Genomic DNA, 27541 nt, shown 5'->3' with positions numbered 1-27541 from the left:
TGCAAGAAAAAGGAATTAACTATGTATATGTGCAACAATTTTAATCTCCAAATAATTATGCTGGGAGAAAAGTCAATTGCAAGAGGTTAAATATAGGCCAAGTATGGTGGCTCAGGCCTGTAATCCCAACGCTTTGGGAGGCGAGGTGAGAGGATGACTTGAGCCTGGGAGTTTGAGACCAGCCTAAGCAACAAAGTGAGACCCTGTATGTACAAAAAAAAAAGAAAAAAAAATAGCTAGGCATGGTGGTAAGCATGTGGTCCTAGGTACACAGAGGTTGAGCCAGGAGGATTGTTTAAGCATAGGTGATCAAGGCTGTACTGAGCCAGGTTTGCACCTGCACTCCAGCCTGGGAGACAGAGTGAGACCCTGTCTCAAAAAAAATTGTTTTTAAGTTATATTCTGTTCTATAATGATTCTATTTAGATAACTTTCTTGGAATGACAAAATTATAGGAATAGGTTAGTTGTTGGGTTGTATGTGCAGGAGGGAAGTGGGTGTGGCTATAAAAGGGCAACAAGAGGGATCCTGTGGTGATGGAAATGTTCCACATATGTATTGTTTCAGTGTCAATGTCCTGGTTGGGACATTGTAATATCATTTTGCAAAATGTTACCACAAGGGGAAGTTGGTAAAGGGTACATGGGAGCTCTCTGTATTATTCTTACAACTGCATGTGAATCTGCAATTCTCTCAATATAAATAGTTTAAAAAAAGACTTTGTGAAAAAAATCTTAAATTAAATTAACCACATAATTTTTTTTTTTTTTACTTCCCGTTTTCCAAGTACATGGCCTTGATTCTAGTACATTCAAGGCACACATCAGCCTGAGAAAGGGGGATGATTTCTATAAAAGGAATACAAAACAAAATTAACAAACTGCAGTGCAACAGCTAATATTCAATTTCTGTCATTGAAACTATGATTTATGTTCTATCAAAAAGATACAGGCACTACCATGTTCATCACAGCACTATTCACAATAGCAAAGACACGGAATGAACCCAGGTGCCCATCAACAGTGGACTGGACAACGAAAATGCAGTACACATACACCATGGAATACCATGCAGCCCCAAAAAAGAATGAAATCATGTCCCTTGCAGCAGCATGGATGCAGGTGGAAGCCATCATCCTAAGGGAATGAATCAACACAGAAACAGAAAACCAAATACTGCATGTTCCTACTCATAAGTGGGAGCTCACGCCTGTAATCCCAGCACTTTGGGAGGCTGAGGTGGGCAGATCTCCTGGGGTCAGGAGTTTGAGACCAGCCTGGCCAACATGGTGAAACCCAGTCTCTTCTAAAAGTACAAAAAACAAATTAGCCAGGTGAACCACATAATTTAGTAGATGAAATAGTGGCATTACACATTGGTGGGATAAGGAGTTATCAATGCATGGTGTGAAGGTGATTTGATGACCTACTGCTACCTAACAAACTACCTCAAAATATAGTGGCTTAAAACCATCACCATTTTCTTTTCTCACAATTGTGTGGGTCAGGAATTCAAGCTAATCTGGGCAGACATTAATCCACACAATACTGGTTGGGGCCATTCACTCAGCTGCATTCAGGTGGTGGGCAGGCTGGGAATTCAAAGCCTTCACTCACAAGTCTGGTGCCTTGGTGCTCTGCACATGGCTTCTCTCTCCACATGGCTAGCAAGGCTTCCTTACTGCATGGTGGTCCCAGGGTAGTCAGACTTTTGCCATAGTATTTGACTTAGGAGAGGGAATAGATGAATTGGTGAACTCTGGAGCAACAGATTCTTAAGTTTCAGCACTGGAAATGACACAGCATCACTTCTGCCACATGCTTTTGGTGAAAACAAGTCACAAGTTCAGACTCAAGGGAAGGAAAAACAAACACTAATCAACATGAGGGGCCATGAGGGGCCAATTAATTAACTACAGATATGCCTTGACCTACCATGGGGTTATTTCCTGATAAACCCACTGTAAGTTGGAAGCACTGTTAAGTTCCAAGTGCATTTAATACACCTAACCTACCTAACATCATAGCTTAGCCTACCTTAAATGTCCTGAGAACTCTTACATTAGCCTACTGTTATGCAAAACCATCTAATACAAGGTATATTTTATAATAAAGTCTTAAATATTTCATGCAATTTATTGAATAATGCAGTAAGAGTAAAAAACAGAATGGCTGTATGGGTATTCAAACGGTTTCTACTGAATGTGTATTGCTTTCACACCATTGCAATAAGGGAGGAGACCACCCCTCATATTGTCTTATCCCCATTTTCTGCCTCCAAAGAAAGAAGTAAAAACTAAAAGGCAGAAATGAAATCCACAGGCAGATAGCCCAGCACCACACCCTGGGCCTGGTAGTTAAAGATCGACCCCTGACCTAACCGGTTATGTTATCTATAGATTCCAGACATTGTACGGGAAAGCACTGTGAAAACCCCTGTCCTGTCCTGTTCCATTCTGATTACCAGTGCATGCAGCCCGCAGTCACATACCCCCTGCTTGCTCAATCAATCATGACCCTCTCACATGGACCCCCTTAGAGTTGTGAGCCTTTAAAAGGGACAGGAACTGCTCACTTGGGGAGCTCGGCTCTTGAGACAGGAATATTGCTGATGCCCCTGGCAGAATAAACCCCTTCCTTCTTTAACCCCATGTCTGAGGAGTTTTGTCTGTGGCTCATATCGCTACAGTAAAGTCATAAAATTGTAATTTGAGCCATTATAAGTTGGGGGACTGTATTTGTAAAATACTTTTCTTTATGGGAAATTTTTTAAAAATTACACATTCAATTAAAAAAGGAGATATTAAGCTATTCAGATTCTCTATTTCATCTTGTCAGTTTTAGTAAGTTATGCTTTCTAAAGATTTTGTTGATACTGTGGGAGGTGGAGCCAAGATGGCCGAATAGGAACAGCTGCAGTCTACAGCTCCCAGCATGAGCAACGCAGAAGACGGGTGATTTCTGCATTTCCAACTGAGGTACCGGGTTCATCTCACTGGGGAGTGTTGGACAGTGGGTGTAGGACAGTGGGTGCAGTGCATCGAGTGTGAGCTGAAGCAGGGCAAGGCATTGCCTCACCCGGGAAGCACAAGGGGTCAGGGAATTCCCTTTCCTAGTCAAAGAAAGGGGTGACAGACGGCACCTGGAAAATCGGGTCACTCCCACCCTAATACTGCGCTTTTCCAATGGGCTTAGCAAACGGCACACCAGGAGATTATATCTCGTGCCTGGCTCGGAGGGTCCTAAGCCCATGGAGCCTCGCTCATTGCTAGCACAGCAGTCTGAGATCAAACTGCAAGGCGGCAGCGAGGCTGGGGGAGGGGTGCCTGCCATTGCCGAGGCTTGAGTAGGTAAACAAAGTGGCTGGGAAGCTCAAACTGGGTGGAGCCCATCACAGCTCAACGGGGCCTGCCAGCCTCTGTAGACTCCACCTCTGGGGGCAGGGCATAGCCAAACAAAAGGCAGCAGAAAACTCTGCAGACTTAAATGTCCCTGTCTGACAGCTTTGAAGAGAGTAGTGGTTCTTCCAGCACACAGCTGGAGATCTGAGAACGGACAGACTGCCTCCTCAAGTGGGTCCCTGACCCCTGAGTAGCCTAACTGGGAGGCACACTCCAGTAGGGGCAGACTGTCACCTCACATAGCCGGGTACTCCTCTGAGACAAAACTTCCAGAGGAACGATCAGGCAGCAACATTTACTGTTCACCAGTATCTGCTGTTCTGGAGCCTCCGCTGGTAATACCCAGGCAAACAGGGTCTGGAGTGGACCTCCAGCAAATTCCAACAGACCTGCAGCTGAGGGTCCTGTTAGAAGGAAAACTAACTAACAGAAAGGACATCCACACCAAAAACCCATCGGTACACCACCATCATCAAAGACCAAAGGTAGATAAAACCACAAAGATGGGGAAAAAACAGAGAAGAAAAACTGCAAACTCTAAAAATCAGAGTGCCTCTCCTCCTCCAAAGGAACACAGCTCCTCACCAGCAATGGAACAAAGCTGGACGGAGAATGACTTTGACGAGTTGAGAGAAGAAGGCTTCAGATGATCAAACTACTCCGAGCTAAAGGAGGAAGTTCGAAGCCATGGCAAAGAAGTTAAAAACCTTGAAAAAAAATTAGACGAATGGCTAACTAGAATAACCAATGCAGAGAAGTCCTTAAAGGACCCGAAGGAGCTGAAAACCACAGCACGAGAACTACGTGACGAATGCACAAGCCTCAGTAGCCGATTTGATCAACTGGAAGAAAGGGTATCAGTGATGGAAGATCACATGAATGAAATGAAGCGAGAAGAGAAGTTTAGAGAAAAAAGAATAAAAAGAAACAAACAAAGCCTCCAAGAAATATGGGACTATGTGAAAAGACCAAATCTATGTCTGATTGGTGTACCTGAAAGTGACGGGCAGAATGGAACCAAGTTGGAAAACACTCTGCAGGATATTATCCAGGATAACTTCCCCAGTCTAGCAAGGCAGGCCAATATTCAAATTCAGGAAATATAGAGAACACCACAAAGATACTCCTTGAGAAGAGCAACTCCAAGACACATAATTGTCAGATTCACCAAAGTTGAAATGAAGGAAAAAATATTAAGGGCAGCCAGAGAGAAAGGTCGGGTTACCCACAAAGGGAAGTCCATCAGACTAACAGCTGATCTCTTGGCAGAAACTCTACAAGCCAGAAGAGAGTGGGGGCCAATATTCAACATTCTTAAAGAAAAGAATTTTCAATCCAGAATTTCATATCCAGCCAAACTAAGCTTCATAAGTGAAGGAGAAATAAACTCCTTTACAGACAAGCAAATGCTGAGAGATTTTGTCACCACCAGGCCTGCCCTAAAAGAGCTCCTGAAGGAAGCACTAAACATGGAAAGGAACAACTGGTACCAGCCACTGCAAAAACATGCCAAATTGTAAACACCATCAAGGCTAGGAGGAAACTGCATCAACTAACGAGCAAAATAACCAGCTAACATCATAATGACAGGATCAAATTCACACATAACAATATTAACCTTAAATGTAAATGGTCTAAATGCTCCAATTAAAAGACACAGACTGGCAAACTGGATAAAGACTCAAGACCCATCAGTGTGCTGTATTCGGGAAACCCATCTCACATGCAGAGACACACATAGGCTCAAAATAAAGGGATGAAGGAAGATCTACCAAGCAAATGGAAAACAAAAAAAAGGCCAGGGCTGCAATCCTAGTCTCTGATAAAACAGACTTTAAACCAACAAAGATCAAAGATCAAAAGAGACAAAGAAGGCCATTACATAATGGTAAAGGGATCAATTCAACAAGAAGAGCTAACTATCCTAAATATATATGCACCCAATACAGGAGCATCCAGATTCATAAAGCAAGTCCTTAGAGACCTACAAAGAGACTTAGACTCCCACACAATAATAATGGGAGACTTTAACACCCCACTGTCAACATTAGACAGATCAACGAGACAGAAAGTTAACAAGGATATCCAGGAACTGAACTCAGCTCTGCACCAAGAGGACCTAATAGACATCTACAGAACTCTCCACCCCAAATCAACAGAATATAGATTCTTTTCAGCACCATACATCTATTCCAAAATTGACCATATAGTTGGAAGTAAAGCACTCCTCAGCAAATGTAAAAGAACAGAAATTATAACAAACTGTCTCTCAGACCACGGTGCAATCAAACTAGAACTCAGGATTAAGAAACTCACTCAAAACCGCTCAACTACGTGGAAACTGAACAACCTGCTCCTGAATGACTACTGGGTACATAACGAAATGAAGGCAGAAATAAAGATGTTCTTTGAAACCAATGAGAACAAAGACACAACATACCAGAATCTCTGGGACACATTCAAAGCAGTGTGTAGAGCGAAATTTACAGCACTAAATGCCCACAAGAGAAAGCAGGAAAAGATCTAAAATTGACACCCTAACATCACAATTAAAAGAACTAGAGAAGCAAGAGCAAACACATTCAAAAGCTAGCAGAAGGCAAGAAATAACTAAGATCAGAGCAGAACTGAAGGAAATAGAGACACAAAAAACCCTTCAAAAAATCAATGAGTCCAGGAGCTGGCTTTTTGAAAAGATCAACAAAATTGATAGACTGCTAGCAAGCCTAATAAAGAAGAAAAGAGAGAAAAATCAAATAGACGCAACAAAAAATGATAAAGGGGATATCACCACTGATCCCACAGAAATACAAACTACCATCAGAGAATACTATAAAAACCTCTATGCAAATAAACTAGAAAATCTAGAAGAAATGGATAAATTCCTCGACACACATACCCCCCCAAGACTAAACCAGGAAGAAGTTGAATCTCTGAATAGATCAATAACAGGCTCCAAAATTGAGGCAATAATTAATAGCTTACCAACCAAAAAAAGTCCAGGACCAGATGGATTCACAGCCAAATTCTAACAGAGGTACAAGGAGGAGCTGGTACCATTCCTTCTGAAACTATTCCAATCAATAGAAAGAGAGGGAATCCTCCCTAACTCATTTTATGAGGCCAGCATCATCCTGATACCAAAGCCGGGCAGAGACACAACAAAAAGAGAGAATTTTAGACCAATATCCCTGATGAACATCGATCCAAAAATCCTCAATAAAACACTGGCAAACCGAATCCAGCAGCACATCAAAAAGCTTATCCACCATGATCAACTGGGCTTCATCCCTGGGATGGAAGGCTAGTTCAACATACGCAAATCAATAAACATAATCCAGCATATAAACAGAACCAACGACAAAAACCACGATTATCTCAATAGATGCAGAAAAGGCCTTTGACAAAATTCAACAACTCTTCATGCTAAAAACTCTCAATAAATTAGGTATTGATGGGACGTATCTCAAAATAATAAGAGCTATCTATGACAAACCCACAGCCAATATCATACTGAATGGGCAAAAACTGGAAGCATTCCCTTTGAAAACTGGCACAAGACAGGGATGCCCTCTCTCACCACTTCTATTCAACATAGTGTTGGAAGTTCTGGCCAGGGCAATCACGCAGCAGAAGGAAACAAAGGGTATTCAATTAGGAAAAGAGGAAGTCAAATTGTCCCTGTGTGCACATGACATGATTGTATATCTAGAAAACCCCATCGACTCAGCCCAAAATCTCCTTAAGCTGATAGGCAACTTCAGCAAGGTCTCAAGATATAAAATAAATGTGTAAAAATCACAAGCATTCTTATACACCAATAACAGACAAACAGAGAGCCAAATCATGAGTGAACTCCCATTCACAATTGCTTCAAAGAGAATAAAATACCTAGGAATTCAACTTACAAGGGATGTCAAGGACCTCTTCAAGGAGAACTACAAACCACTGCTCAAGGAAATAAAAGAGGTTACAAAGAAATGGAAGAACATTCCATGCTCATGGGTAGGAAGAATCAATATCGTGAAAATGGCCATACTGCCCAAGGTAATTTATAGATTCAATGCCATCCCCATCAAGCTACCAATGACTTTCTTCACAGAATTGGAAAAAACTACTTTAAAGTTCATATGGAACCAAAAAAGAGCCCGCATCGCCAAGTCAATCCTAAGCCAAAAGAACAAAGCTGGAGGCATCATGCTACCTGACTTCAAACTATACTACAAGGCTACAGTAACCAAAACAGCATGGTACTGGTACCAAAACAGATATGTAGACCAATGGAACAGAACAGAGCCCTCAGAAATAATACCACACATCTACAACCATCTGATCTTTGACAAACCTGACGAAAACAAGAAATGGGGAAAGGATTCCCCATTTAATAAATGGTGCTGGGAAAACTGGCTAACCATATGTAGAAAGCTGAAACTGGATCCCTTCCTTACACCTTATACAAAAATTAATTCAAGATGGATTAAAGACTTAAATGTTAGATGTAAAACCATAAAAACCCTAGAAGAAAACCTAGGCAATACCATTCAGGACATAGTCATGGACAAGGACTTCATGTCTAAAACACCAAAAGCAATGGCAACAAAAGCCAAAATTGACAAATGGAATCTAATTAAACTAAAGAGCTTCTGCACAGCAAAAGAAACTACCATCAGAGTGAACAGGCAACCTACAAAATGGGAGAAAATTTTTGCAATCTACTCATCTGACAAAGGGCTAATATCCAGAGTCTACAATGAACTCCAACAAATTTACAAGAAAAAAACAAACAACCCCATCAAAAAGTGGGTAAAGGATATGAACAGACACTTCTCAAAAGAAGAGATTTATGCAGCCAACAGACACATGAAAAAATGCTCATCATCACTGGCCATCAGAGAAATGCAAACCAAAACTACAATGAGATACCATCTCACACCAGTTAGAATGGCGATCATTAAAAAGTCAGGAAACAACAGGTGCTGGAGAGGATGTGGAGAAATAGGAACACTTTTACACTGTTGGTGGGACTGTAAACTAGTTCAACCATTTGGAAGTCAGTGTGGCGATTCCTCAGGGATCTAGAACTAGAAATACCATTTGACCCAGCCATCCCATTACTGGGTATATACACATAGGATTATAAAACATGCTGCTATAAAGACACATGCACACGTATGTTTATTGCGACACTATTCACAATAGCAAAGACTTGGAACCAACCCAAATGTTCAACAATGATAGACTGGATTAAGAAAATGTGGCACATACACACCATGGAATACTATGCAGCCATAAAAAATGATGAGTTCATATCCTTTGTAGGGACATGGACGAAGCTGGAAACCATCATTCTCAGCAAACTATGGCAAGGACAAAAACCAAACACCGCATGTTCTCTCTCATAGGTGGGAATTTAACAATGAGAACACATGGACGCAGGAAGGGGAACATCACACACCGGGGCTTTTGTGGGGTCGGGGGCGTGGGGAGGGATAGCATTAGGAGATATATCTAATGTTAAACGAAGAGTTAATGGACACAGCACACCAACATGGCACATGTATACATATGTAACAAACCTGCACGTTGTGCACATGTACCCTAAAACTTAAAGTATAATAAAAAAAAAGAGAAAAAAATAAAGATTTTGTTTATTTTATCCAAGTTGTCAAATTTATTGGCATAAAACTATTTGTAGTATTGCCTTACTATCTTTTGAATATGTTGGTAAGATCTCTAGTGACATCTTCTTTTCCATTTCTGATATTGTTCATTTGTACTTTTTCTTTTTCTTCTTATCAGCTATCCAGGCATTTATCAATTTTATTACTCCCAAGGAACCAACTTTTGTATATTTCATGGATTTTGCTTTTTCCACATATCAATATGCTCTGGAGTACTTCCATATTAGTATATATAGATCTACCTCATTTTTCTTAATTGCTGCCACAGTATTCCATATTATGGAGGTACCAGAATTTATTTAATCATACGCATTGTCATTAATGTCTTTTTTTTTTGCCATTAGACTACTGAAGCAAACATCCTTTTATGTGTCTCTATGTGCACATGAGAAAGGTCAGACCCCCAGAAGTTAAATTCCTGGGCCACAGAGTATCTTAATTTTACATTTTAAAATAGATCTCCCAAACTGCTTTCCAAATGGCTGTGCCAATCTGCACTTCCACCAAATGGGTAGGGACATTCCCCACTGATCCATGGCCTTGCCAATATTTAGCAGCATCAGCCTTTTTTACTGATGAGTGAATTGATCACTGATGAGTCTGAGCATCTTGCAGCTGTTTATATCTTGAGGGTTTTCTCCTCTGAAAAGGCTTTTCTCATCTACTTTCTATTTTTTAAAATATATTGAAGATATTAAAGCCTTGGTTTCTTAACATGTTCAAAATAGATTTTCTAATCTGTTCCATCTTTTGCAGTTTTATTGTGCCTTTTTTCACACGATGTCTTAGATTTTGATGTGGTTAAATTAATCACTGTTTTCCTTTATGATCTGGCATTTGTGTCCCACTGAAGAAGGTCTTTTATTCTGGTTCTGAGAGTTCAATTAACGCTCATCAGTTAATCAGAATCTCTTGTCTCTGGAGGGCAGCTCTACCACTGAGTTCCAGGATCCAGCCCCCAGGGCACCATGCTCCTCTTCCTCATTCCTCCATTCAACTAAGCGGAGCTTTCAACCTCTCATGCCTTACTCCAGACTTTAATATCTGTCAATCCTCTCCCATCCCTACCCCACCCCATACACACCGTAAAAACAACTTGGAACCACAGAATACTAGAAGGGACCTCAGGAATTGTTTGGTCTAAAACTTTTTTTCTTTTTTTTTGGAGACAGGGTCTCACTCTGTCATCCAGCCTGGGGTACAGTGACATGATCACAGCTTACTGCAGCCTAGCCCTCCCTGGGCTCAAAGGATCCTCCCACCTCAGCCTCCCAAGTAGTTGGGGCCAAAGGCACAAGCCATTACACCCAGCTAATTTTTTACTTTTAGTAGAGATGGGGTCTTGCCATGTTGCCCAAGCTGGTCTTGAACTCCTGGGCTCAAGCGATCCACCCATCTTGGCCTCCCAAACTGCTAGGACGACAGGCGTGAGTCACCACACCCAGCCCAAACTCTCATTTTTATAGATGAGGATTAAGAGATGTAGACCTTGCTGTCCAGTATGGTAGCTACTAGCCACATATGGCTTCTAAATTTTAGCTTAATTAAAATTCAAAATTCAGTCACACTAGCCAAATTTCAGATCCTCCACAACCATATGTAGCTAACGGCTACTGTATCAGAGAGTGTGGGTCTAGAACATTTCCATCATTACAGAATGTTCTAGCAGACAGGGTTGCTCTAGAGCTCATTACTTAAAGGGTAGTCTGCTGATTGGCAGTAGGAACACAGGCATAACTAGGAGCTAGTTAGAAATAGATATCTCAGGTTCTACCTCAGACCTACAGAGTCAGAATCTACAATTCAACATGATCCACAGAAGTCTGCATGCAAATTAGAGTCCGAGAAGCCCTAAAGTCATGTGATTTTTTTTTTTTTTTTTGAAAAGTCACTACAGCTGATTGATGTTCAGGCCCTTCCCTTGACCCAGCTACCACTTTCCCTTATCATCCTGTGTCCTTCTTATTATCTCCCTGCCACATTTGCTTTCTCAATATGTTTTATTACAGCATTTCTTTATTAACATTTACAGGCTGGGCATGGTGGCTTATGCCTGTAATCCCAGCACTCTGGGAGGCCAGAAGTTTGAGACCAGCCTGGGCAACACAGTGAGACCTGTTTCTACCAAAACCAAAAATATTTACAAAGCAGCCAGGCCATTGAAGCCCTCATAAAACATCCCCTTCTCCATGCCCTCACTCTCATTCTGGTAAGTGCTTGCTTGGCAGGCTTGTGGCCCAGGCCCAGGCCCCTGTGATGGTTGTGGTATTGCTCAGCGCTTTGCCTGGGGAACTGCTGTTGGAGGGCTAGAAACTAAAGCCAACCTTAAACCCAGTGGGGCACCAGTCATCAACCAAGTGTATGGCACACTTGGTCTTGGTGGGACAATGGCAGCATTCAGTCTTTAGGCTACAACCCTGGGGCAGAACATGCAGAACAAACTCTGTACTTGCTTCAGTCAGTGTCATATCTAGCCATCTGATTGGAGAGTACAAAGTAGGTCCTGGCAATCTCCAAATGTAAGCACTGCTCAACCAGGTAATTGGTTAGTAGGTCACAAAAAGGAAGTTAATTTGGAGGTAGGGGACCAAGCTGGCCTTAAACTCTGAGAGGTCTGCTTTCAGGGTACCACCAAAGTTCAGGGAGGTAGTGATGGAGGAAGTCTGGTCCAAGCAGTGGCTAAAGTATGTGGGGCCCTTGGGGTATAGGTTGCAATGACATGTGTTGGTCCATTGTCTCCCAAGAAGACACAGTCCAAGGGTTCCAGGGTGGCATGGTGGTCGGATAGAGTTGTAGGGTTCCATCATTGCTGGCAACACCCAGGGGATAGGTGGATGGCCAATTCCAGCTTGGATTTCTTGCCGTTGTTGAAGATGACTCCTTCATCAGCAGCAAGGTGAAGCCTGGGCCAGAGCTACTCCCAGAGTTGAGGAAGATCATGAAGTCCTGTGCACTGCTTGTCAGTTTCTGCATAAACTCTAGTATTGGATCAATGGTCTCCCAAAGTTGAGGAAGATCATGAAGTCCTATGCACTGCTTGTCAGTTTCTGCATAAACTCTAGTATTGGATCAATGGTCTCTTTTCTTTTTTTCTTTCTTTTCTTTTTTCGTGACTGTGCAGCAGGCACAGGCATCTTTGAGAGCAGACTCCAGGTCCATAAAGACCAAAGTGCTACAGGAGTTGCTGCGAAATCCTAAGGTTTCATTACTGGACTCAGTACCACTGGGCTTGCACTGTGTTCCAGGCAGTAGGGTCTTCAACAAACACTCTGAGGTGGGATTGTAGGGGATCAGTTTCTGCAGACACACTGCAAGTGTCTGGCAACACTATTGTGGAGGCTAAAGTAACTCCATCTCGGATGCTAATCCACAATGTTGATTTCTGAGTAACCCCAGTTTTGGGAAGGCCTCCAAGTTTTCTACTTTATCTATTGTTCCTTGTATAAGAGCATGTGACAGGCTGTTCTTACATTGTTATAAAGAAATACAGCTGGGCGCGGTGGCTCATGCCTGTGATCCCAGCACTTTGGGAGGCAGTGGAGGGAGGATCATTTGAGGTCACGAGTTCAAGACCAGCCTGGCCAACATGGTGAAACCCCATCTCTACTAAAAATACAAAAAATTAGCCGGGCGTGGTAGCGGGTGCCTGTAATCCCAGCTACTGAGGAGGCTGAGGCAGGAGAATTGCTTGAACCTGGGAGGTGGAGGTCATACAGAGCCAAGATCACACCACTGCACTCCAGCCAGGGGAACAGAGTGAAACTCCGTCTTAGAAAAAAAAAAACAAAAAAAGAATTACCTGGGACTGGGTAACTTATAAAGAAAAGAAGTTTAATTGGCTCATGGTTCTGCAGGCTATACAGGTGCTGGTATCAGCTTGGCTTCTGGAAAGGCCACAGGGAGCATTTACTCATGGCAGAGGGCAAAGCAGGAGCAGGCATCTTACATGACTAGAGCAGGAGCAAGAGAGTGAGGGGTAGGTGCCATACACTTTTAAACAACCAGATCTCACAAGAACTTACTATTGCAAGGACAGCATTAAGGGGATAGTGCCAAATCATTCATGAGAAATTCACCCCCAGAATCTAATCACCACCCATCAAACCCCACCTCTAACACTGGAGATCACAATTCAACATGAGATTTAGAGAGGACAACATCCAAATTATATCAGAGCACATACTTACCTACCTGCCCTTAGGTCAAAACAACCTTGGTCTGGGAGGGTAACAGCACAGAGATTTACCTGTCTTGCTGCTGTCAAAGACCATGCTTCTGTCCGTAAGTTCCCTAATAAATCACCTTTTACTGACAAGCTGGATTTGTCTGCTTCATTCTTTAGTTTCTCAGCTCCTTCTGTATTTGGAGGTCACTTTGAATATATGGCCCTTTCATGAAACAACCAGGAATTCCTGTAAAAATGTTTTTTATATGTTCTGGTCTTCCCTAAAATATTTTATGAATTAGATCAAACACAATAAAAATTTATTAGTTATTACTATGCCTAAGAGATTATAAGTGGCTTTCCCACCTCTAAATTACAGAAGACATCATTCCTATCCTAGAGGACTTTCTCGTGTAGTTGGAAAGATATTCGATAATGTTTATTTAAAAGCTGTAACAATTACACAAGGCTGAGAATCTGAGAGCTAGATGGGTGATAAAGACAGGTTTACAGTGGGGATCAGAGGAGAGAAAAAGAGGGAGGAGAGTCAGGGAAGAAGAATAATGAACTGAGTCTCAAATAAAGGTTAATATATTCACGTAGGATCTATCAAAACTGGAGCCGTATTTCAACCCATTGTTTTCAAGCACCTAGAACAAAGTGAGGCCATAGTAGACACATACCAAACCCAAATGGATGAGTAGTAGTGGGCGGCAGAATTCCAAAAGCAGGTTGCACCTGATTGCTAAAAGGCTTGAAAACAGGTCAAGAAATACTGCTATTTAGGTTAGTCATTTCCCTTCAATAACTCGAAGTACCTAAACATAGACTTTTTTTTTTTTTTTTTTTTGAGACGGAGTTTCGTTCTTGTTGTCCAGGCTGGAGTGCAATGGCGCGATCTCGGCTCACCGCAACCTCCGCCTCCCGAGTTCAAGCGATTCTCCTGCCTCAGGCTCCCGAGTAGCTGGAATTACAGGTATGCACCACCACACCCGGCTAATTTTGTATTTTTAGTAGAGACGGGGTTTCTCCAGCTCAGGCTGGTCTCCAACTCCCGACCTCAGGTAATCCGCCCGCCTTGGCCGCCCAAAGTGCTGGGATTACAGGCGTGAGCCACCGCGCCCGGCCAACACCGACTCTTTTCACCCTCCCAGGTATCTAGAAAGTCTAGTGGGAGGGAAATTCCTGGCTTTGGCCACTACAGTAACAACACCTAGAGCAGTGCTCAACTGACTGAAGGCTCCTGTGAGTCGCCCTCTTCCCCTGGCCCCCCAATCCGTGGGAAAGGGCTGGCGGAAGGCCACACAGCACCTCGATTACGCCATTTCATTCGCCACTGCACCATCTATCGGACACTAGCTAGGCTCTTCCAGGACCGGACGCACCTCCGTCCCCAAGGTGCCACCTGACAGCCAACACCGACAGGGTGATGCATGAATACAGTCATTATTCAAATTAGCTAACACCTAACTCAGTCGGGTGAGTCTCGCCAGTCCCTCTGGGTTGACTGTCCCGCCCCGCGCTTACACCCGGGCGCGTCGGGCGGGAGAACTAGCGCAGGATGGATGGGGATGGCGGAGGCAAGGCCGCGCACGCGCAAACGCTGGCGCGCCGCCGGGCCCTGCTAGTGCGCGGAAAACGCATGCGCTGGCGGCCCGCGCCGCCTTAAGTGCCGCGCTCGCCCGGGGCGGCCCAGTCGGCCTGTCAGCCGGCTTCGAGATAAGTCCCGGCGCTTGCGCGGCGGCGGCTATGGCGGCGGAGGAGGAGGAGGTGGACTCTGCCGACACCGGAGAGAGGTAAGCGCAGCCAGCAGGGGGCAGGGGGCTTCGTGTGTCTCCGGCGCGCACCCTCCGCGCGGGCCGGGTTGGGGCCCAGCGGGCAGCAAGCACCAAGGACTCGCCGCCCGCCTGGCGACGACGGGCCGCTTCCTCGACCCTCCCCGGCATGAGTCCGCGCGGCGCCCAGAGGCGTCCCGGCGCCGCTCTGCCCGGGAGAGGCTCCCCTCAGCGTCGGGGCCCCGAGGTGTCTGAGCCGGATTCCGGCCGCGCCGGGAGGCCGCCTTGACCCCGCGCGGAGAGTCCGCCCCGTTGTTGTGTAAGCCACCCCGCAGGCCGGCGACGGAGCTGGCCGCGGCGGCCGCACCGGCTTGGGCTCTGCCAAGGGACCCGGCCTGCCCCAGTGCGGCCGGCGGGCGGTGCCCGGTCGACCCTGCACCTGACGGCGAGGCGCTGGAAATGACCCGGTCTGTCAGCCTCCCAGCGCGGCTTCGGTCTACAGGTACTACCTGTGCTCTGTCCAGCCTCAGCCGCTGGGCGATCCTTCCCGTAGCCGTAGGAAGGGGCGGCGCTTCCTTGGAGGGGGTATTAGAGGCCGGAATTCGCCCGGGAAGCGGCGGGAGGGCGGGGGTGCCGGGAAGGAGGGAGGGGAGAAGGAGTTAGGGAAGTGGGTGTATGGCTGTGGGTTTCAGATACTTCATAGAAGGAAAGTTAGCCCTTAAGATAGAGATACACGTTCAAATGTCATAATTCATCTTTCGGATGAAGGTCTTTGGCTTGCAAGCTCCACTGTCCCTTATTTGTTTGCGCTTCTGAGATTATTCTGGCTTTACTGGCGAAGTGTGTGTTGCATGTGCCTTAGAAGAACACATATAATGTATAGGAAACTGGAAATTGGAGGGCAGATGTCTAATGTGAAACTTTTTTATATACAGGTATAGTGAGTTTATTCTTTTCTACACCTAAATGACTTCTTGCACTTGTTAGTAGAAGAATAGTAGTTAATGAGTGGAATAATTAAATTGTTATGGAGGTTATTGCCTTGTTTCTCAGGCCTGTCGTTTATCTTGAAAAATAAACTTCCCCCATATATATTTAATTTTTTGACGTCGGTTCTACTTCAGACGTCTGGAGAAATTTGCCTAGGAAACGTAACCTAAAAATGGTAGAATATGGAGTACCATGAAGACAGGGATATTTGGAAAGATGTCATGGGGAAAAATTGTGAAATATTAGAAAGGAAGTTATTCTCTTGAGTTTTGTTTATTTGTTGAGGTTTGTTGATGAACTTCCTCGTTGCACTAAGGTGAAATGTTGAATGTTATGTGGACGCAAGTAGGAACCTAATTGGTACGTTGTGTTCTCATCTGGTTTGTCACAACATTTTTGACTCTTGACGCTACTTTCAGGTGGACTATTTGGTTTTGATGTAGTGGGGCCTTGGAGTCCAGGACACAATCGTGAAAGGGTTTTATGGCTTGGAGTGATGGTTGGAAGTCATTGGAGGTAGATGATTAAAAAATCCTTAGCAGCTGATCAGCCATAGTTTCTAGACAGAAGTGGGCTTCCCTGGTATTCTTGGCAATATGCTTTATCAGTGTCCAGTGACTATCCCCAGAAGTGATCCTGTTAAATCCAAGGTTGACCCTGTGTGCTGGGTATTATTGTTCCCATTTGCAGTTGAAACTGGCACTGGAAAGGCTGCTAACAGCCTGCCAGCAAGTAGCAGGGCTGGATTGGAACTCTTTGAGGTGCCTGGATTTAATGTAAGGTGCTTACCCTGTATCTCTGCTGCCTGTCACTGGAATTGGGACTCATGTGGGATGTTTGGCTCTTGTTTGAATACAGTTCCCTACCCTTAAGACATTTGAGGTTTAGTTAGGGAGATAACATTAACAAAGGAAAGTTATAAAATGGTCATCTGATGGCTTTTTGGAGAATATGATTCTTGTCCTTTGCTTTGTGGCACTTAGTGAAGACAGGCATACTGGGATCCATTTTACTTTCAACGTCCAACCCCTTTCAGTTGTAATACAGTTGAGAAAGCTAAATGTAATGAGAGTAGAGTAGACTTCTGTGAATTGCTTTAAGTTGTCCTAGAGAATGACTTAGTGTCAGTTGAGAGGAAGCTGTCACAGAATTGCCCAGTTGCAGGGTAGACCATAGAAGAGGTGATTTGCAGTTGTGTGCTGGAGTTGATTTGTACCAGCAAGCCATTGCTAAATTTTCAGGAATTTTGCCAACCGTTGGCAGCTTGAAATTGGCCATGGTGGGAGTATTTACACCACGGAAATCATCAAATGCTATAAATAAGGTATAAATAAGGGATTTTTCTCTCCCCTCCCTGCTTCAGTCTGTTTGCCAGCTCCCCACTGGGTTTACATTAGACTGTGAGTGTAGATCTTTGCCTTGGAGGTAGGAGAGTGGATTTCTCTATCTAATCTTTTTAAAAACTGACAAGATATGTGCCTTTCTCTCTGCTGCCTTCTCTCCTTCCCAAACCTTTGCCACCTGATATCTTAAAAATCACAAAACTTTTCACTGCCGCATCCCAATGGCCTTCTAGTTTTTTCAGTACTTCTTCTTGCGTCCTTTTTGGTGTTTGTTACTGTAATGATAGCTACTACTTTTTGAAACTCTTATTACACATTCTAGGTCTTAATGACATTTTGCCTTTTATCTTACCTTACCTGACCAACAATAACTTTTATTAGTTTCTCCGTTTTTTTTGCATTCTCTAAATGTAGTCATTTTCCAAGATTCTGTCATCATCCTTGTTTTTATTTTTCATCTCGTTTACTCAACCTTGAACTGTCTTGTCTGTGGAGATGACTCAGATCTCATTTTCTTTCTGGAGCCCTCTTCTGTACTCTGGTAATGTTTCTAATTGTCAGATGTTTGTGCCTGATTCCTCAAATTTAACATGTCCAGACCATGATCTTATTTTTACCTTCCTGCTCCTAAACCAAACGATATAAAAAGCTCAGTTCTGGCCGGGCGCTGTGGTTCACGCCTGTAATCCCAGCACTTTGGGAGGCCGAGGCGGGCGGATCATGAGGTCAGAAGATCCAGACCATCCTGGCTAACACCGTGAAACCCCGTCTATATTAAAAATACAAAAAAAATTAGCTGGGCGTGGTGGCGGCGCCTGTAATCCCAGCTACTCGGGAGGCTGAGGCAGGAGAATGGCGTGAACCCAGGAGGCGGAGCTTGCAGTGAGCCGAGATCATGCCACTGCACTCCAGCCTGGGCGACAGAGCAAGACTCCTTCTCAAAAAAAAAAAAAAAGTGTCAGTTCTTCCTCTTGAAACATTATATTGGCTTAATCATTGCCTTGACTAATTGCTAGATTATTAGTCTAATCTCATGGTTCTGTAATTCCCACTCCTGATTGTGAGTTACTAAAAAAATCATATGGAGAGGTGATTTTATTAAAACTGATTGTTCAGTTGAGACCTAGGAGTTTTAGTTTTATTCTCTTTATTATCTAGTGAATGAACTTATTTTAGAACTGATGCAAAGAAATGTCACTGACTTGTTAAGTAGAGTACACATGTGGCTTCTTCAAGTGTGTTTGATAATGAGGTCATATAAGTGACTCTAAAATGGTTTGTTTACTGTGTGAAGGAAGGTAGGAAACAATGGGGAGATACGTGTTACCAGCACATGGCTTGTCTAAAACACTTATACTACCAATCTGAGTCTTTAAAAGTTACAGGTGGTGGGGGGAGGGGAAGTTAAAACAGTATTAATTAATGTGTTAACATATATTAGAGGGCCTGGATTGTCATTGATCTAATAGTGATAATTTCAATCACTTGTCATTTATCCAAAATAAAATGGCATGTTAGTCACTTAAATTGTAGCTGTATGAGACCATATTCTTTTTGTTGTTGTTGTTGTTTTTTTTTTTTTTAGAGACAGGTTCTTGCTCTGTCGCCCAGGCTGGAGTGCAGTGGCACGATCATGGCTCACTGCAGCCTCAACCTCCTGGGCTCAAGCAATCCTGCCACCTCAGCAACTTGCCCCCCAGCCCCCGTATTTCACCCCCAGGTTGCTGGGACTATAGGCATGTGCCAGGTGGCTGGGACTACAGGCATGTGCCAGGCAGCTGGTCTTGACCTCCTGACTGAGCTCAAGCAATCCTCCCACCTCAGCCTCCCAAAGTACTCTTTTTTCTTTTCTTTTTCTCTTTCCCAGGAATAGGATTTAAAAAGTCAATTCCCAAGAAAGGTCTTTATTTACCCAAGTGTTGTAATTTCCAATTTGGAAGTTTTTAGTCATTGGTTGAGGAAGTATGTCAGATAAATATAAATGTAAATATAAATAAATATATATATTCATACCCGTAATTCATTTGGATATTTATAATAAAAATCAAAGCCTCATGGTTTCTTTGAATGAGATAGAATACTGTGCTTAGGTTAGTTTATCAAGAGCAATAAGGTTATATGATTTTTCTCTCTCAACTGTACTAGAATAGGAATGGAGGCCATTTTAAACAAAATTTTAATATAATGAAATAAATCCTCGTTACTTATAACCTAATTAGAAATGTTAAGTGGCCAAGAGTGTGTGGAAACTGGCCAGATTTCTGCATATTTTCTTCAGAATACTTTGAAACCTCTTTCACTGTTTCATAATGTTTATAGATTGTGCAATTCAGGTTTAGTAATACTGTAGATAGACAGATGTGTTAAAGAACAAAACAGAGATTGCCAGGAAACTTAAGTGTTGATAGTATGGAGTATAAGTACGACGTAATATTTTTTAAAAAAGATTGCGTAAAAAGTTAATGGAAAAAGTGGTGTCTATCTCTCACTCAGGATACTTAAAGTCAGATTCTTAGGTAAAATATACTCAATTAATATGTTAAGCACATCTTACTTGGCTTTCCTTAGAATTGTCACCTCTGATGTGATCTTTTATAACTTTTTTTACTCAAAAGTCTGCTCACTAAAAAGATTCTCAGTTTGCATTACAATGGTTATAAAACAATAATCCTTTTATTTTTTGTTTTTGTTTCTGTGATTAGATGCTTTAGGGCTTATATCCTTTGCCTTGCTAATAAGGTAAGTGCCCAACTGATGGGGCTGTGTAGAAAACTTTTTGGCTTGCGTTGGTAAGCTTTCCCCATGTCATAGATGCTTACTATTAGAAAGCTATAGGTTCCTGTGGTGAATGACTTCTCTTTGTATTACAGTTGACACTTTGGTCACTTTTGAATTTAGGCCTCAGTGATGGATGATAGTGTTTATTGCTTGTCTCCTTAAATAAAATAGAGAAGTTAGGTTTTGCTTTTCTGTTTATTTTCCAAAGCTATGAGGAAGAGGCATTGAATCTAGTTTACTGTTTTATAGGTGGGCTGTGTGAATTTAATTTTTGCCTTGAATTTTGTGATCTCAGAAGAATGGCAGAATTCTTCAAGCTGACAAGCTTCAGTCCTGTGTCCTTAGTTCCAGTCTTCTATATACTAAACCTAGGAATGCTGAGCAACACTGAATGGCATAGGATACCACTGGGGAGGGGGCAAAGGGTCTCTTTGAAGGTGAGACTAATTTACCCTGAAGACAGGAGGTAGAGTTGGGTGGGTAAGTTTTAAAGGTTTGAAGCAATAGAGGTTGTAAGGTAAGGTATGAGACCTTTGAACAAACAGGAATCAACTAAAGGGTGGAAAAGATAAGGCCCTTGCTTTTTACTCATTGGAAATGTTCCTTGGAGCCTATTATGTATATAACACTTAATCCTGTAGAGTAAGAAGCAGAGGATAGTTTCTGTAAAACATTTAATCATCTGGTTAAAGTGAAACTGGACAGAAACATTATCAGGGCTTAGGGGAAGAGTGCTATCTTTACAATTCCATTAAGAGTGAAAATATCTTGCTATGTTTTGTTAAATATATATTTTTCTGTTAGAAAAAAACCCACTTTAAAAAATCACCTGTTTTGATGAAAATGCTTCTGTGAAAACCGGAAGAGAGTTGGTGCCTCTTCTTATGGTTGAAGATCCCCACTTTTTAATGTAAGCTTACAAACATGAAAACATGTTTTGCCCCTTCTCTGAGTTGAGCTGGTCACTAGAAGGCAAATCCATGGACAGACAGTCCCATTGTTTGAAAGTTGGTTTTGTGGTAAGTGGTAAGTTGGTGGAGGTAGGCATGATTCTTCCATTACAGGCTGGTATGTAACTTTTTAAACTGTGGTGCTTTGTACATAGTAGGTATTCAGTGTCTGAATTATTTTTTGAGTGTCATTTTTTTTAAAAAGTATCCTTTTTTAATGCAAAGAATGCATTTGTGTTTTCTTTGCCCCAGTTTGTCTGTGATACCAATTGGACCAATAGTAGCTTATACTTCATTTCACTGTAATATTTTTTTAATTGACTTCTGATTTCTCTCTGGCAAATAATTGTCATATGGTTCGAGGGATGTTTGTTTAAGACAATGGATGAGATTGAGTTGTAAGTAATTTCTTGTTGGTACTAGTTCATATTTTTATGGTTAAATATAGACCTAATGGCTGGTCAAGGACAAAAGAGCTTCACCTTTAACCTCTAAAAATCATGAGTTCTTTTATTTTAATGGCCTGTGTATTAGTCCATTCTCATGCTGCTATAAAGAACTACCTGAGACTGAGTAATTTATAAGAGCTATGCAAAGCCGTAGAGACATGTAATCATATGAAATTTTGAGAGATATGAGGTACTGGAAAAAGTACAATGTATAAAAAGAAAAGAAAAGATGGGATGGAGATAGGCTGTGGATGGATTGCAAAGTACCTTCTGTGCAGGTCCAGGAAAATATAGACTTTATCCTGTAGGTAATGGGCAACTCTTCAGACATTTTAAGGAAGGTAGTCATTTGAGAAAAAAGCACTTTGGAGTGGCTCAGACTCAAACTCACTTACTTACTAGCTGTATACCCTTGGACTTGGCGCTTAACATTTCTGAACTTCAGTTTTTACATCTATGAAATGGGGATAATTTGGACTGAGAATCCCCTGGATTGTGAGTGACTTAATATTCAGCAAACATTATTTATTGAGTACCTGTTATACGTAATATCCAGATAAATTCTACAGGGACGGGAAATATAGTAGGATGAACCTATAAAGGTGAGAAAAGCTAGATGTTGGATCACAACCCTTCCAAAACTTAGCGTATTTTCCTCTCACACCTATTCTTACTCTTGTGTTGTCTGTCATTATAGTGGTACGCTAAGAGAGAAGCCTGGGAATCCTTATTATAACTTCATTATATCCAACCAGTTATCAAATCAAACCTGTTTTCCTTTTAAATATTCTTTGACTACATCTTCTTGTCTCTATCCCTGTTGCCAAAGCCTTGGATTGGGCCCTTACCTCTCATCTGGACTCTGCAGTAGTTCACTTTTCCTCTTCTAATTCATTTCTTTTTCATCAAAAAGTTCTCACTTTAAATAATACCAGCCATGTACTGAGCCCTTGCTAACTGTCAAATGACTACTGAAGCTCTGCATTATGTCAGGTTATTACAATAAGCTTTTGGTTTGTGGCTGCCAGGCCAGGAGTTGAGGCTTACCCTCTCTTTTGTTGGCTACGAGCAAAGTATGTCAGCTGCAGCCTCCCCATGCCTTTCCTCACTAGTTGCCTCAGATCTGCTTCCTTGTTCTTTGTTGTGCTGTCTTCTGATGGATGCTTTGATCATTCTATTCATCTACTGTTTGCTGAAACCCAAAGCTTTTTTGTATTTCTATTAACAGTTAACCAGTTCACCCTAAGGAGATTGTACACAGACCAGCCCCCCACATTTGTGTTAGGGGTATGTTACTACTCGTATGAGATTTGAAGCCTTTGTTTCCTCCAAAAAATGATCGATCTCAGATTTTAATAAGGCGCCCCTTTTCTCAACCCCCATAGAGGTACCTTTTATATTCACTGTGAAACTATCATTCAAATGAATCTACTCCTGGTCTTTAACTTTTTTTGCACTTCTACCCCAATAAGAGGCTGTCTTGCAGTGGGGAGGAATGCATTTTTTGTGTTTTCTTGTTCTGTCCATTTTATCCTCTTTTTGTTTATTTGGATTCTGACTATCCGTGAATAAGATAGACTTTGAGATCTACTTGTAAGTACACGGGCTGAAGTTGAATATCTGTATCCCAGTACTTACCACCATGCTTTGTGCATGTTAGGTCACTTTTGTCACACATAGCTTTACCGTCACACAGGTAGTAAATTTCCTGTGCTGCCTTTCTTCCGTGCATGTGACAATTGGTAGTTGAGAAGAGCATGAACTCACCTATTTGTATTTTGTTTTTGGTGCTCTAGGTCAGGGTGGCTAACTGGTTGGCTTCCCACATGGTGCCCTACGTCTACATCACACCTTAAAGAAGCTGAAGAGAAGATGTTAAAATGTAAGCCTTTCTTCTTGTAAGTTAAATGAGCTGTGTACTAAGATAGGTCCAATGTATCTCATTGCCCTGAAACTAGAGATAAGATTCTGTGGTATGTTCATTATTGGCAAAATAACTTTTTTCCTTTTCCTTGTCATTAGAAAGTACAGAAATGAATGTCGGGGGCTGGCAGGTAGGAGTTCTAAAACTTTTTGGTCTTGGGCCCCTGTTATGCTCTTAAATTAGTAAGGACCCCAAGGAGATTTGTTTATGCGCTTATTATCAATATTTATCATTTCTAATTCAATTAGAAATTAAAATTGAATAATCAAAAATGTTAATTTATTAATTTCTTTAAAAATAATAGTAAACCCATTACAGATTAAAATAAATAAAATTTGTACCAAAAAAAGAAAAAAATACTTTCCAAACATTGTTTACATGTTTACAAATCTCTTTAATGTCTAGCTTGACATAAGGTTGCTGCTTCTGCTTTCAGTCTGATAGGTAATCACATATGTGACTTCTGGAAGACTATTTTATACCTATTAGAGAATGAGAGTGAAAAATAGAAAGTCTTAGTATTATGATGAAAATAGTTTTGACTTCCTGGATCTCCTCAAAGAGTCTCAGGGACACCCCCCTGACTCTGCTTGAGACTATGCTTTGAGAACAGATTCTAGGTGTTTCAGAGCAAGCAGCCTTGTATAGTGGAAGTACTAGACTGGACCCAGGTAACTTGGTCTAGGCCCAGATCTGCCACTAGGTGGTTATAAGATCTTGGACAAGTCACTTTGCTCAGCTTCTCATTTCTTATAAAATGAAGGGGTAGGATTCTTATAAAATGAAAGGGTCTGTAGAATTCCTTCTAGTTCTAGCATTCTAGGATTCTATATTTATAGTGCTGTGGAAGCCCTTTTTTTTTCCTCCTTATGAGCACTAAAATTTACCCAGACTTGTACTATCAGGGCATTCCAGCGTATCTGTGGGTGTAGTTCTAAGTAGTGGTATTTATTGTGCAATTTTGTTCTGCTGATCCTACTTAAAGAAGTGGATTAAGTAGTACCATTCATATTCATGTGTTATTTTTGTATGTAGGTACAGATGTTTGTACATGCCTGTTTTTCATTCTCTTTACCACTAATGAATTTGTTTGTGCATTTGAATGATTCAGGAGTAAGTGACCATAACTGGATATATCCTTAGGAAGCGATAACTAGCCATCTTTCATGAATTTTTTTTTTGAGATGGAGCCTTGTTCTGTTACCCAAGCTGGAGTGCAGTGGCACAATCTCAGCTCACTGCAACCTCTGCCTCCTGGATTCAAGCAATTCTCCTGCCTCAGCCTCCCAAGTAGCTGGGATTACGGGCACCTGCCACTATACCCGGCTAATTTTTGTATTTTTAGTAGAGATGGGGTTTCGCCATGTTGACCAGGCTAGTCTTGAACTCCTGACCTCAGGTGAGGTCAGGCCTCGGCCTCCCAAGGCCTCGGCCTCCCAAAGTGCTGGGATTACAGGCGTGAGCTACCACGCCCAGTTATTACATGGATTTTTAACATGATAATGAACTTCTATTCCATATACTTGAGTAAACTTGCTCTCTACAAAACTAAGAAGGATGTCATTGTGATTTACCAAAATAAAAAAATTCTTATCAGGAGATAAAAAGGGGTACTAGATTCTCAATTCATGCATTTAACAGACATAATGATTCCCTTCCTTTTGGTTCTAGGGATGCAAATAGGAATGTGAATTGGTCTCTGCTTTAGTGTCAGACATGAAAGTAAGCTACTGTGGAGTGAGCTCTCTAATAGTTATACAGATGGTTTTTATGGGAATACGCAGACGTGTGTGTTCAAAATGCTGAAGTGGTTTGGCTTGGCACTTAAGCCAAAGCAGCCCCTTTTCTAAACTAGTGGTATTTCCCCCAACTTGAGGGCATGTGCTCTATTAATATTCTGAATGAATGTTAGGTTTCTTCTTTGCTGCCACTATGTGGATACAAAACCTGAGATTATTTCTTTGGTTAAAAGGCAGAAACTCTTGTTTCTTCGGTGTCTTGTTTACTGTATATGAATATGCATAAATAATTAAAGGGTATATCTAAAATGCAGCTGTTCAGTTGATAGTTAAATATAAATGATTTCAAATTTAATTTCATTTTTAGGCAATTTTTGGGAGTGTTTAAAGTATTTAGTCCCACAACATTGAAGGTAAAAAAAGAGTTTTGGTCTATAAAATTGTGACTATTTGCTTTTTCTAGGAGATTACTAGAGTTGGACCCAAGTTACCTGGTGTGTCATGCTGAGGAGTTCCTACAATACTTTGTCAACTTTTTTTGACATGACTTAAGGTTTCACTTACATGTTTAATATAGATACCAGTAATCCTTCCCTAAATTCATGATTACTTTTTAAGGAAAAATTATGGCTTTGAGTCTGACTTCAACTCAAAGTTAACAAAAGAATACCACCTTGAAATTGTAGAACACCTGACAGTGTTCTACAAATTGTCTGCAAAGCTAGAGACCTTAAAATAATGGATTCAGTAACCGCTAAGTTCCTTTTCACTTCTAGGAGTATAATACCCTCATTTGATAGATGTGGAAAGAAGTTAGAAGGTAATATGACTTGCCAAAGACCTTGACCACAGGTTACTTGAGGTTTGTCTGAGGTAGGTCTTCCCCCTTAGGTGTAAAACATGGTCATTTAGGATTATTTACTTCAATAAAATGTGTACTTTTTAAAAATAGCTGACAATGAAAGCTAAAATCATGAGATTGGATACTAGATGATTTGTAATTTTTGGTTGCTCTGAGAATACTTCCCTTCTCAGAAGTAATAAAATGAAACAGAATTTCTCTTTTATGTTTTCATTAGGTGTGCCTTGCACATACAAAAAAGAACCTGTTCATATATCTAATGGAAATAAAATATGGACACTGAAGTTCTCTCATAATATTTCAAATAAGACTCCACTTGTCCTTCTCCATGGTTTTGGAGGAGGTCTTGGGCTCTGGGCACTGAATTTTGGAGATCTTTGCACCAACAGACCTGTCTATGCTTTTGACCTATTGGGTTTTGGACGAAGTAGTAGACCCAGGTTTGACAGTGACGCAGAAGAAGTGGAGAATCAGTTTGTGGAATCCATTGAAGAGTGGAGATGTGCCCTAGGATTGGACAAAATGATCTTGCTTGGGCACAACCTAGGTGGATTCTTGGCTGCTGCTTACTCACTGAAGTACCCATCAAGGTAAGTGGTGGTGACAGAAGAGAGGGATTATAACTGTGCTTCCAAGTACCAGACTCTAGTTCCCATCTTTGGTGGTTGTTAGTGCCTTACAAGGCAGACATTCTCTTAAAGGACCCTATAGACCACACCACAACTGATGACCAATATAGTAGCTGAAATAATCATGTCAGATCTTCCTATTACACGTACTACATGTTAATAGGCTTGGGAAAGGGCTTTCTATTTGTTAAGCTTAGAATTGTAGAAACTTTAATGTATAATTTTAAGCCACAAGTAAAAATTATTTATTATTATTATCATTAAACCTATGAATCCAGCAGGTTTTGTCTAATGTTTTCTAAGTTATAGTAAGCTATAAGGGGAAACCAGGTTAGAAGATATAGGTACTAGTGCTAGCTCTATGACTTAGAGCAAATCACTTGACCTCTAACCTTTAGTTTTCTTTTACCTAAACTATAGAAAATACAACTTCATAGCATATATCCCAAGATTTTTTATTATACCATACCCTAACCTGTCTCATTATAAAACATTGAATTAATGAATATTTGCTTCAAAGTCTTCCTAGCATCATCTCCTTTCTTTAACTTTTTTTTTTTTTTTTTTTTTTTTAAGAGATAGAAACTCGGTCTGTCACCCAGGCTGGAGTAAGTGCAGTGGCATGATCTCAGCTCACTGCAGCCTCCACCTCCCAGGCCCAAACGATTCTTCTGCCTCAGCCTTTGAATAGCTGTGACTACAGGTGCATACCACCACACTCAGCTAATTTTTGTAGTTTTAGTAGAGATGGGGTTTCGCCATGTTTGCCAGGCTGGTCTCGAACTCCTGACCTCAAGTGATCCACCCCCCTCGGCCTCCCAAAGTGCTGGGATGACAGACCTGAGCCACTGCACCC

The 27541-nt window shown here is 41.7% G+C and overlaps 1 protein-coding gene and 1 long non-coding RNA gene across 5 annotated transcripts in view; one reads left to right on the top strand and one right to left on the bottom strand.

Moving 5' to 3' along the window:
• The window catches only part of LOC134739181 (uncharacterized), a 55263-nt gene extending 39548 nt beyond the window's left edge, over positions 1-15715 (bottom strand). The window contains exon 1 of the long non-coding RNA XR_010125735.1: positions 15531-15715. This is a non-coding gene — a long non-coding RNA (uncharacterized LOC134739181). The remainder of the gene's footprint in view (positions 1-15530) is intronic.
• The window catches only part of ABHD5 (abhydrolase domain containing 5, lysophosphatidic acid acyltransferase), a 30183-nt gene continuing 17216 nt past the window's right edge, over positions 14575-27541 (top strand). For 3 of the 4 annotated variants that reach the window (XM_063662003.1, XM_054479589.2, XM_054479588.2), the window contains exons 1-3: positions 14872-15042; positions 23328-23413; positions 26274-26646. In XM_063662003.1, coding sequence (XP_063518073.1) covers positions 14996-15042; positions 23328-23413; positions 26274-26646 — 506 coding nt within the window. In that variant the 5' untranslated portion in view covers positions 14872-14995. Of the gene's footprint in view, positions 15043-23327; positions 23414-26273; positions 26647-27541 lie in introns of all 4 variants that reach the window. The other variant, XM_054479587.2, reaches the window with a different exon arrangement.

This window comes from Pongo pygmaeus, chromosome 2 (genome assembly GCF_028885625.2).
Source record: "Pongo pygmaeus isolate AG05252 chromosome 2, NHGRI_mPonPyg2-v2.0_pri, whole genome shotgun sequence".
NCBI lineage: Eukaryota > Metazoa > Chordata > Mammalia > Primates > Hominidae > Pongo > Pongo pygmaeus.
Note: the sequence above shows the minus strand (reverse complement) of the source record. Positions and strands in the feature narration are given on the sequence as shown.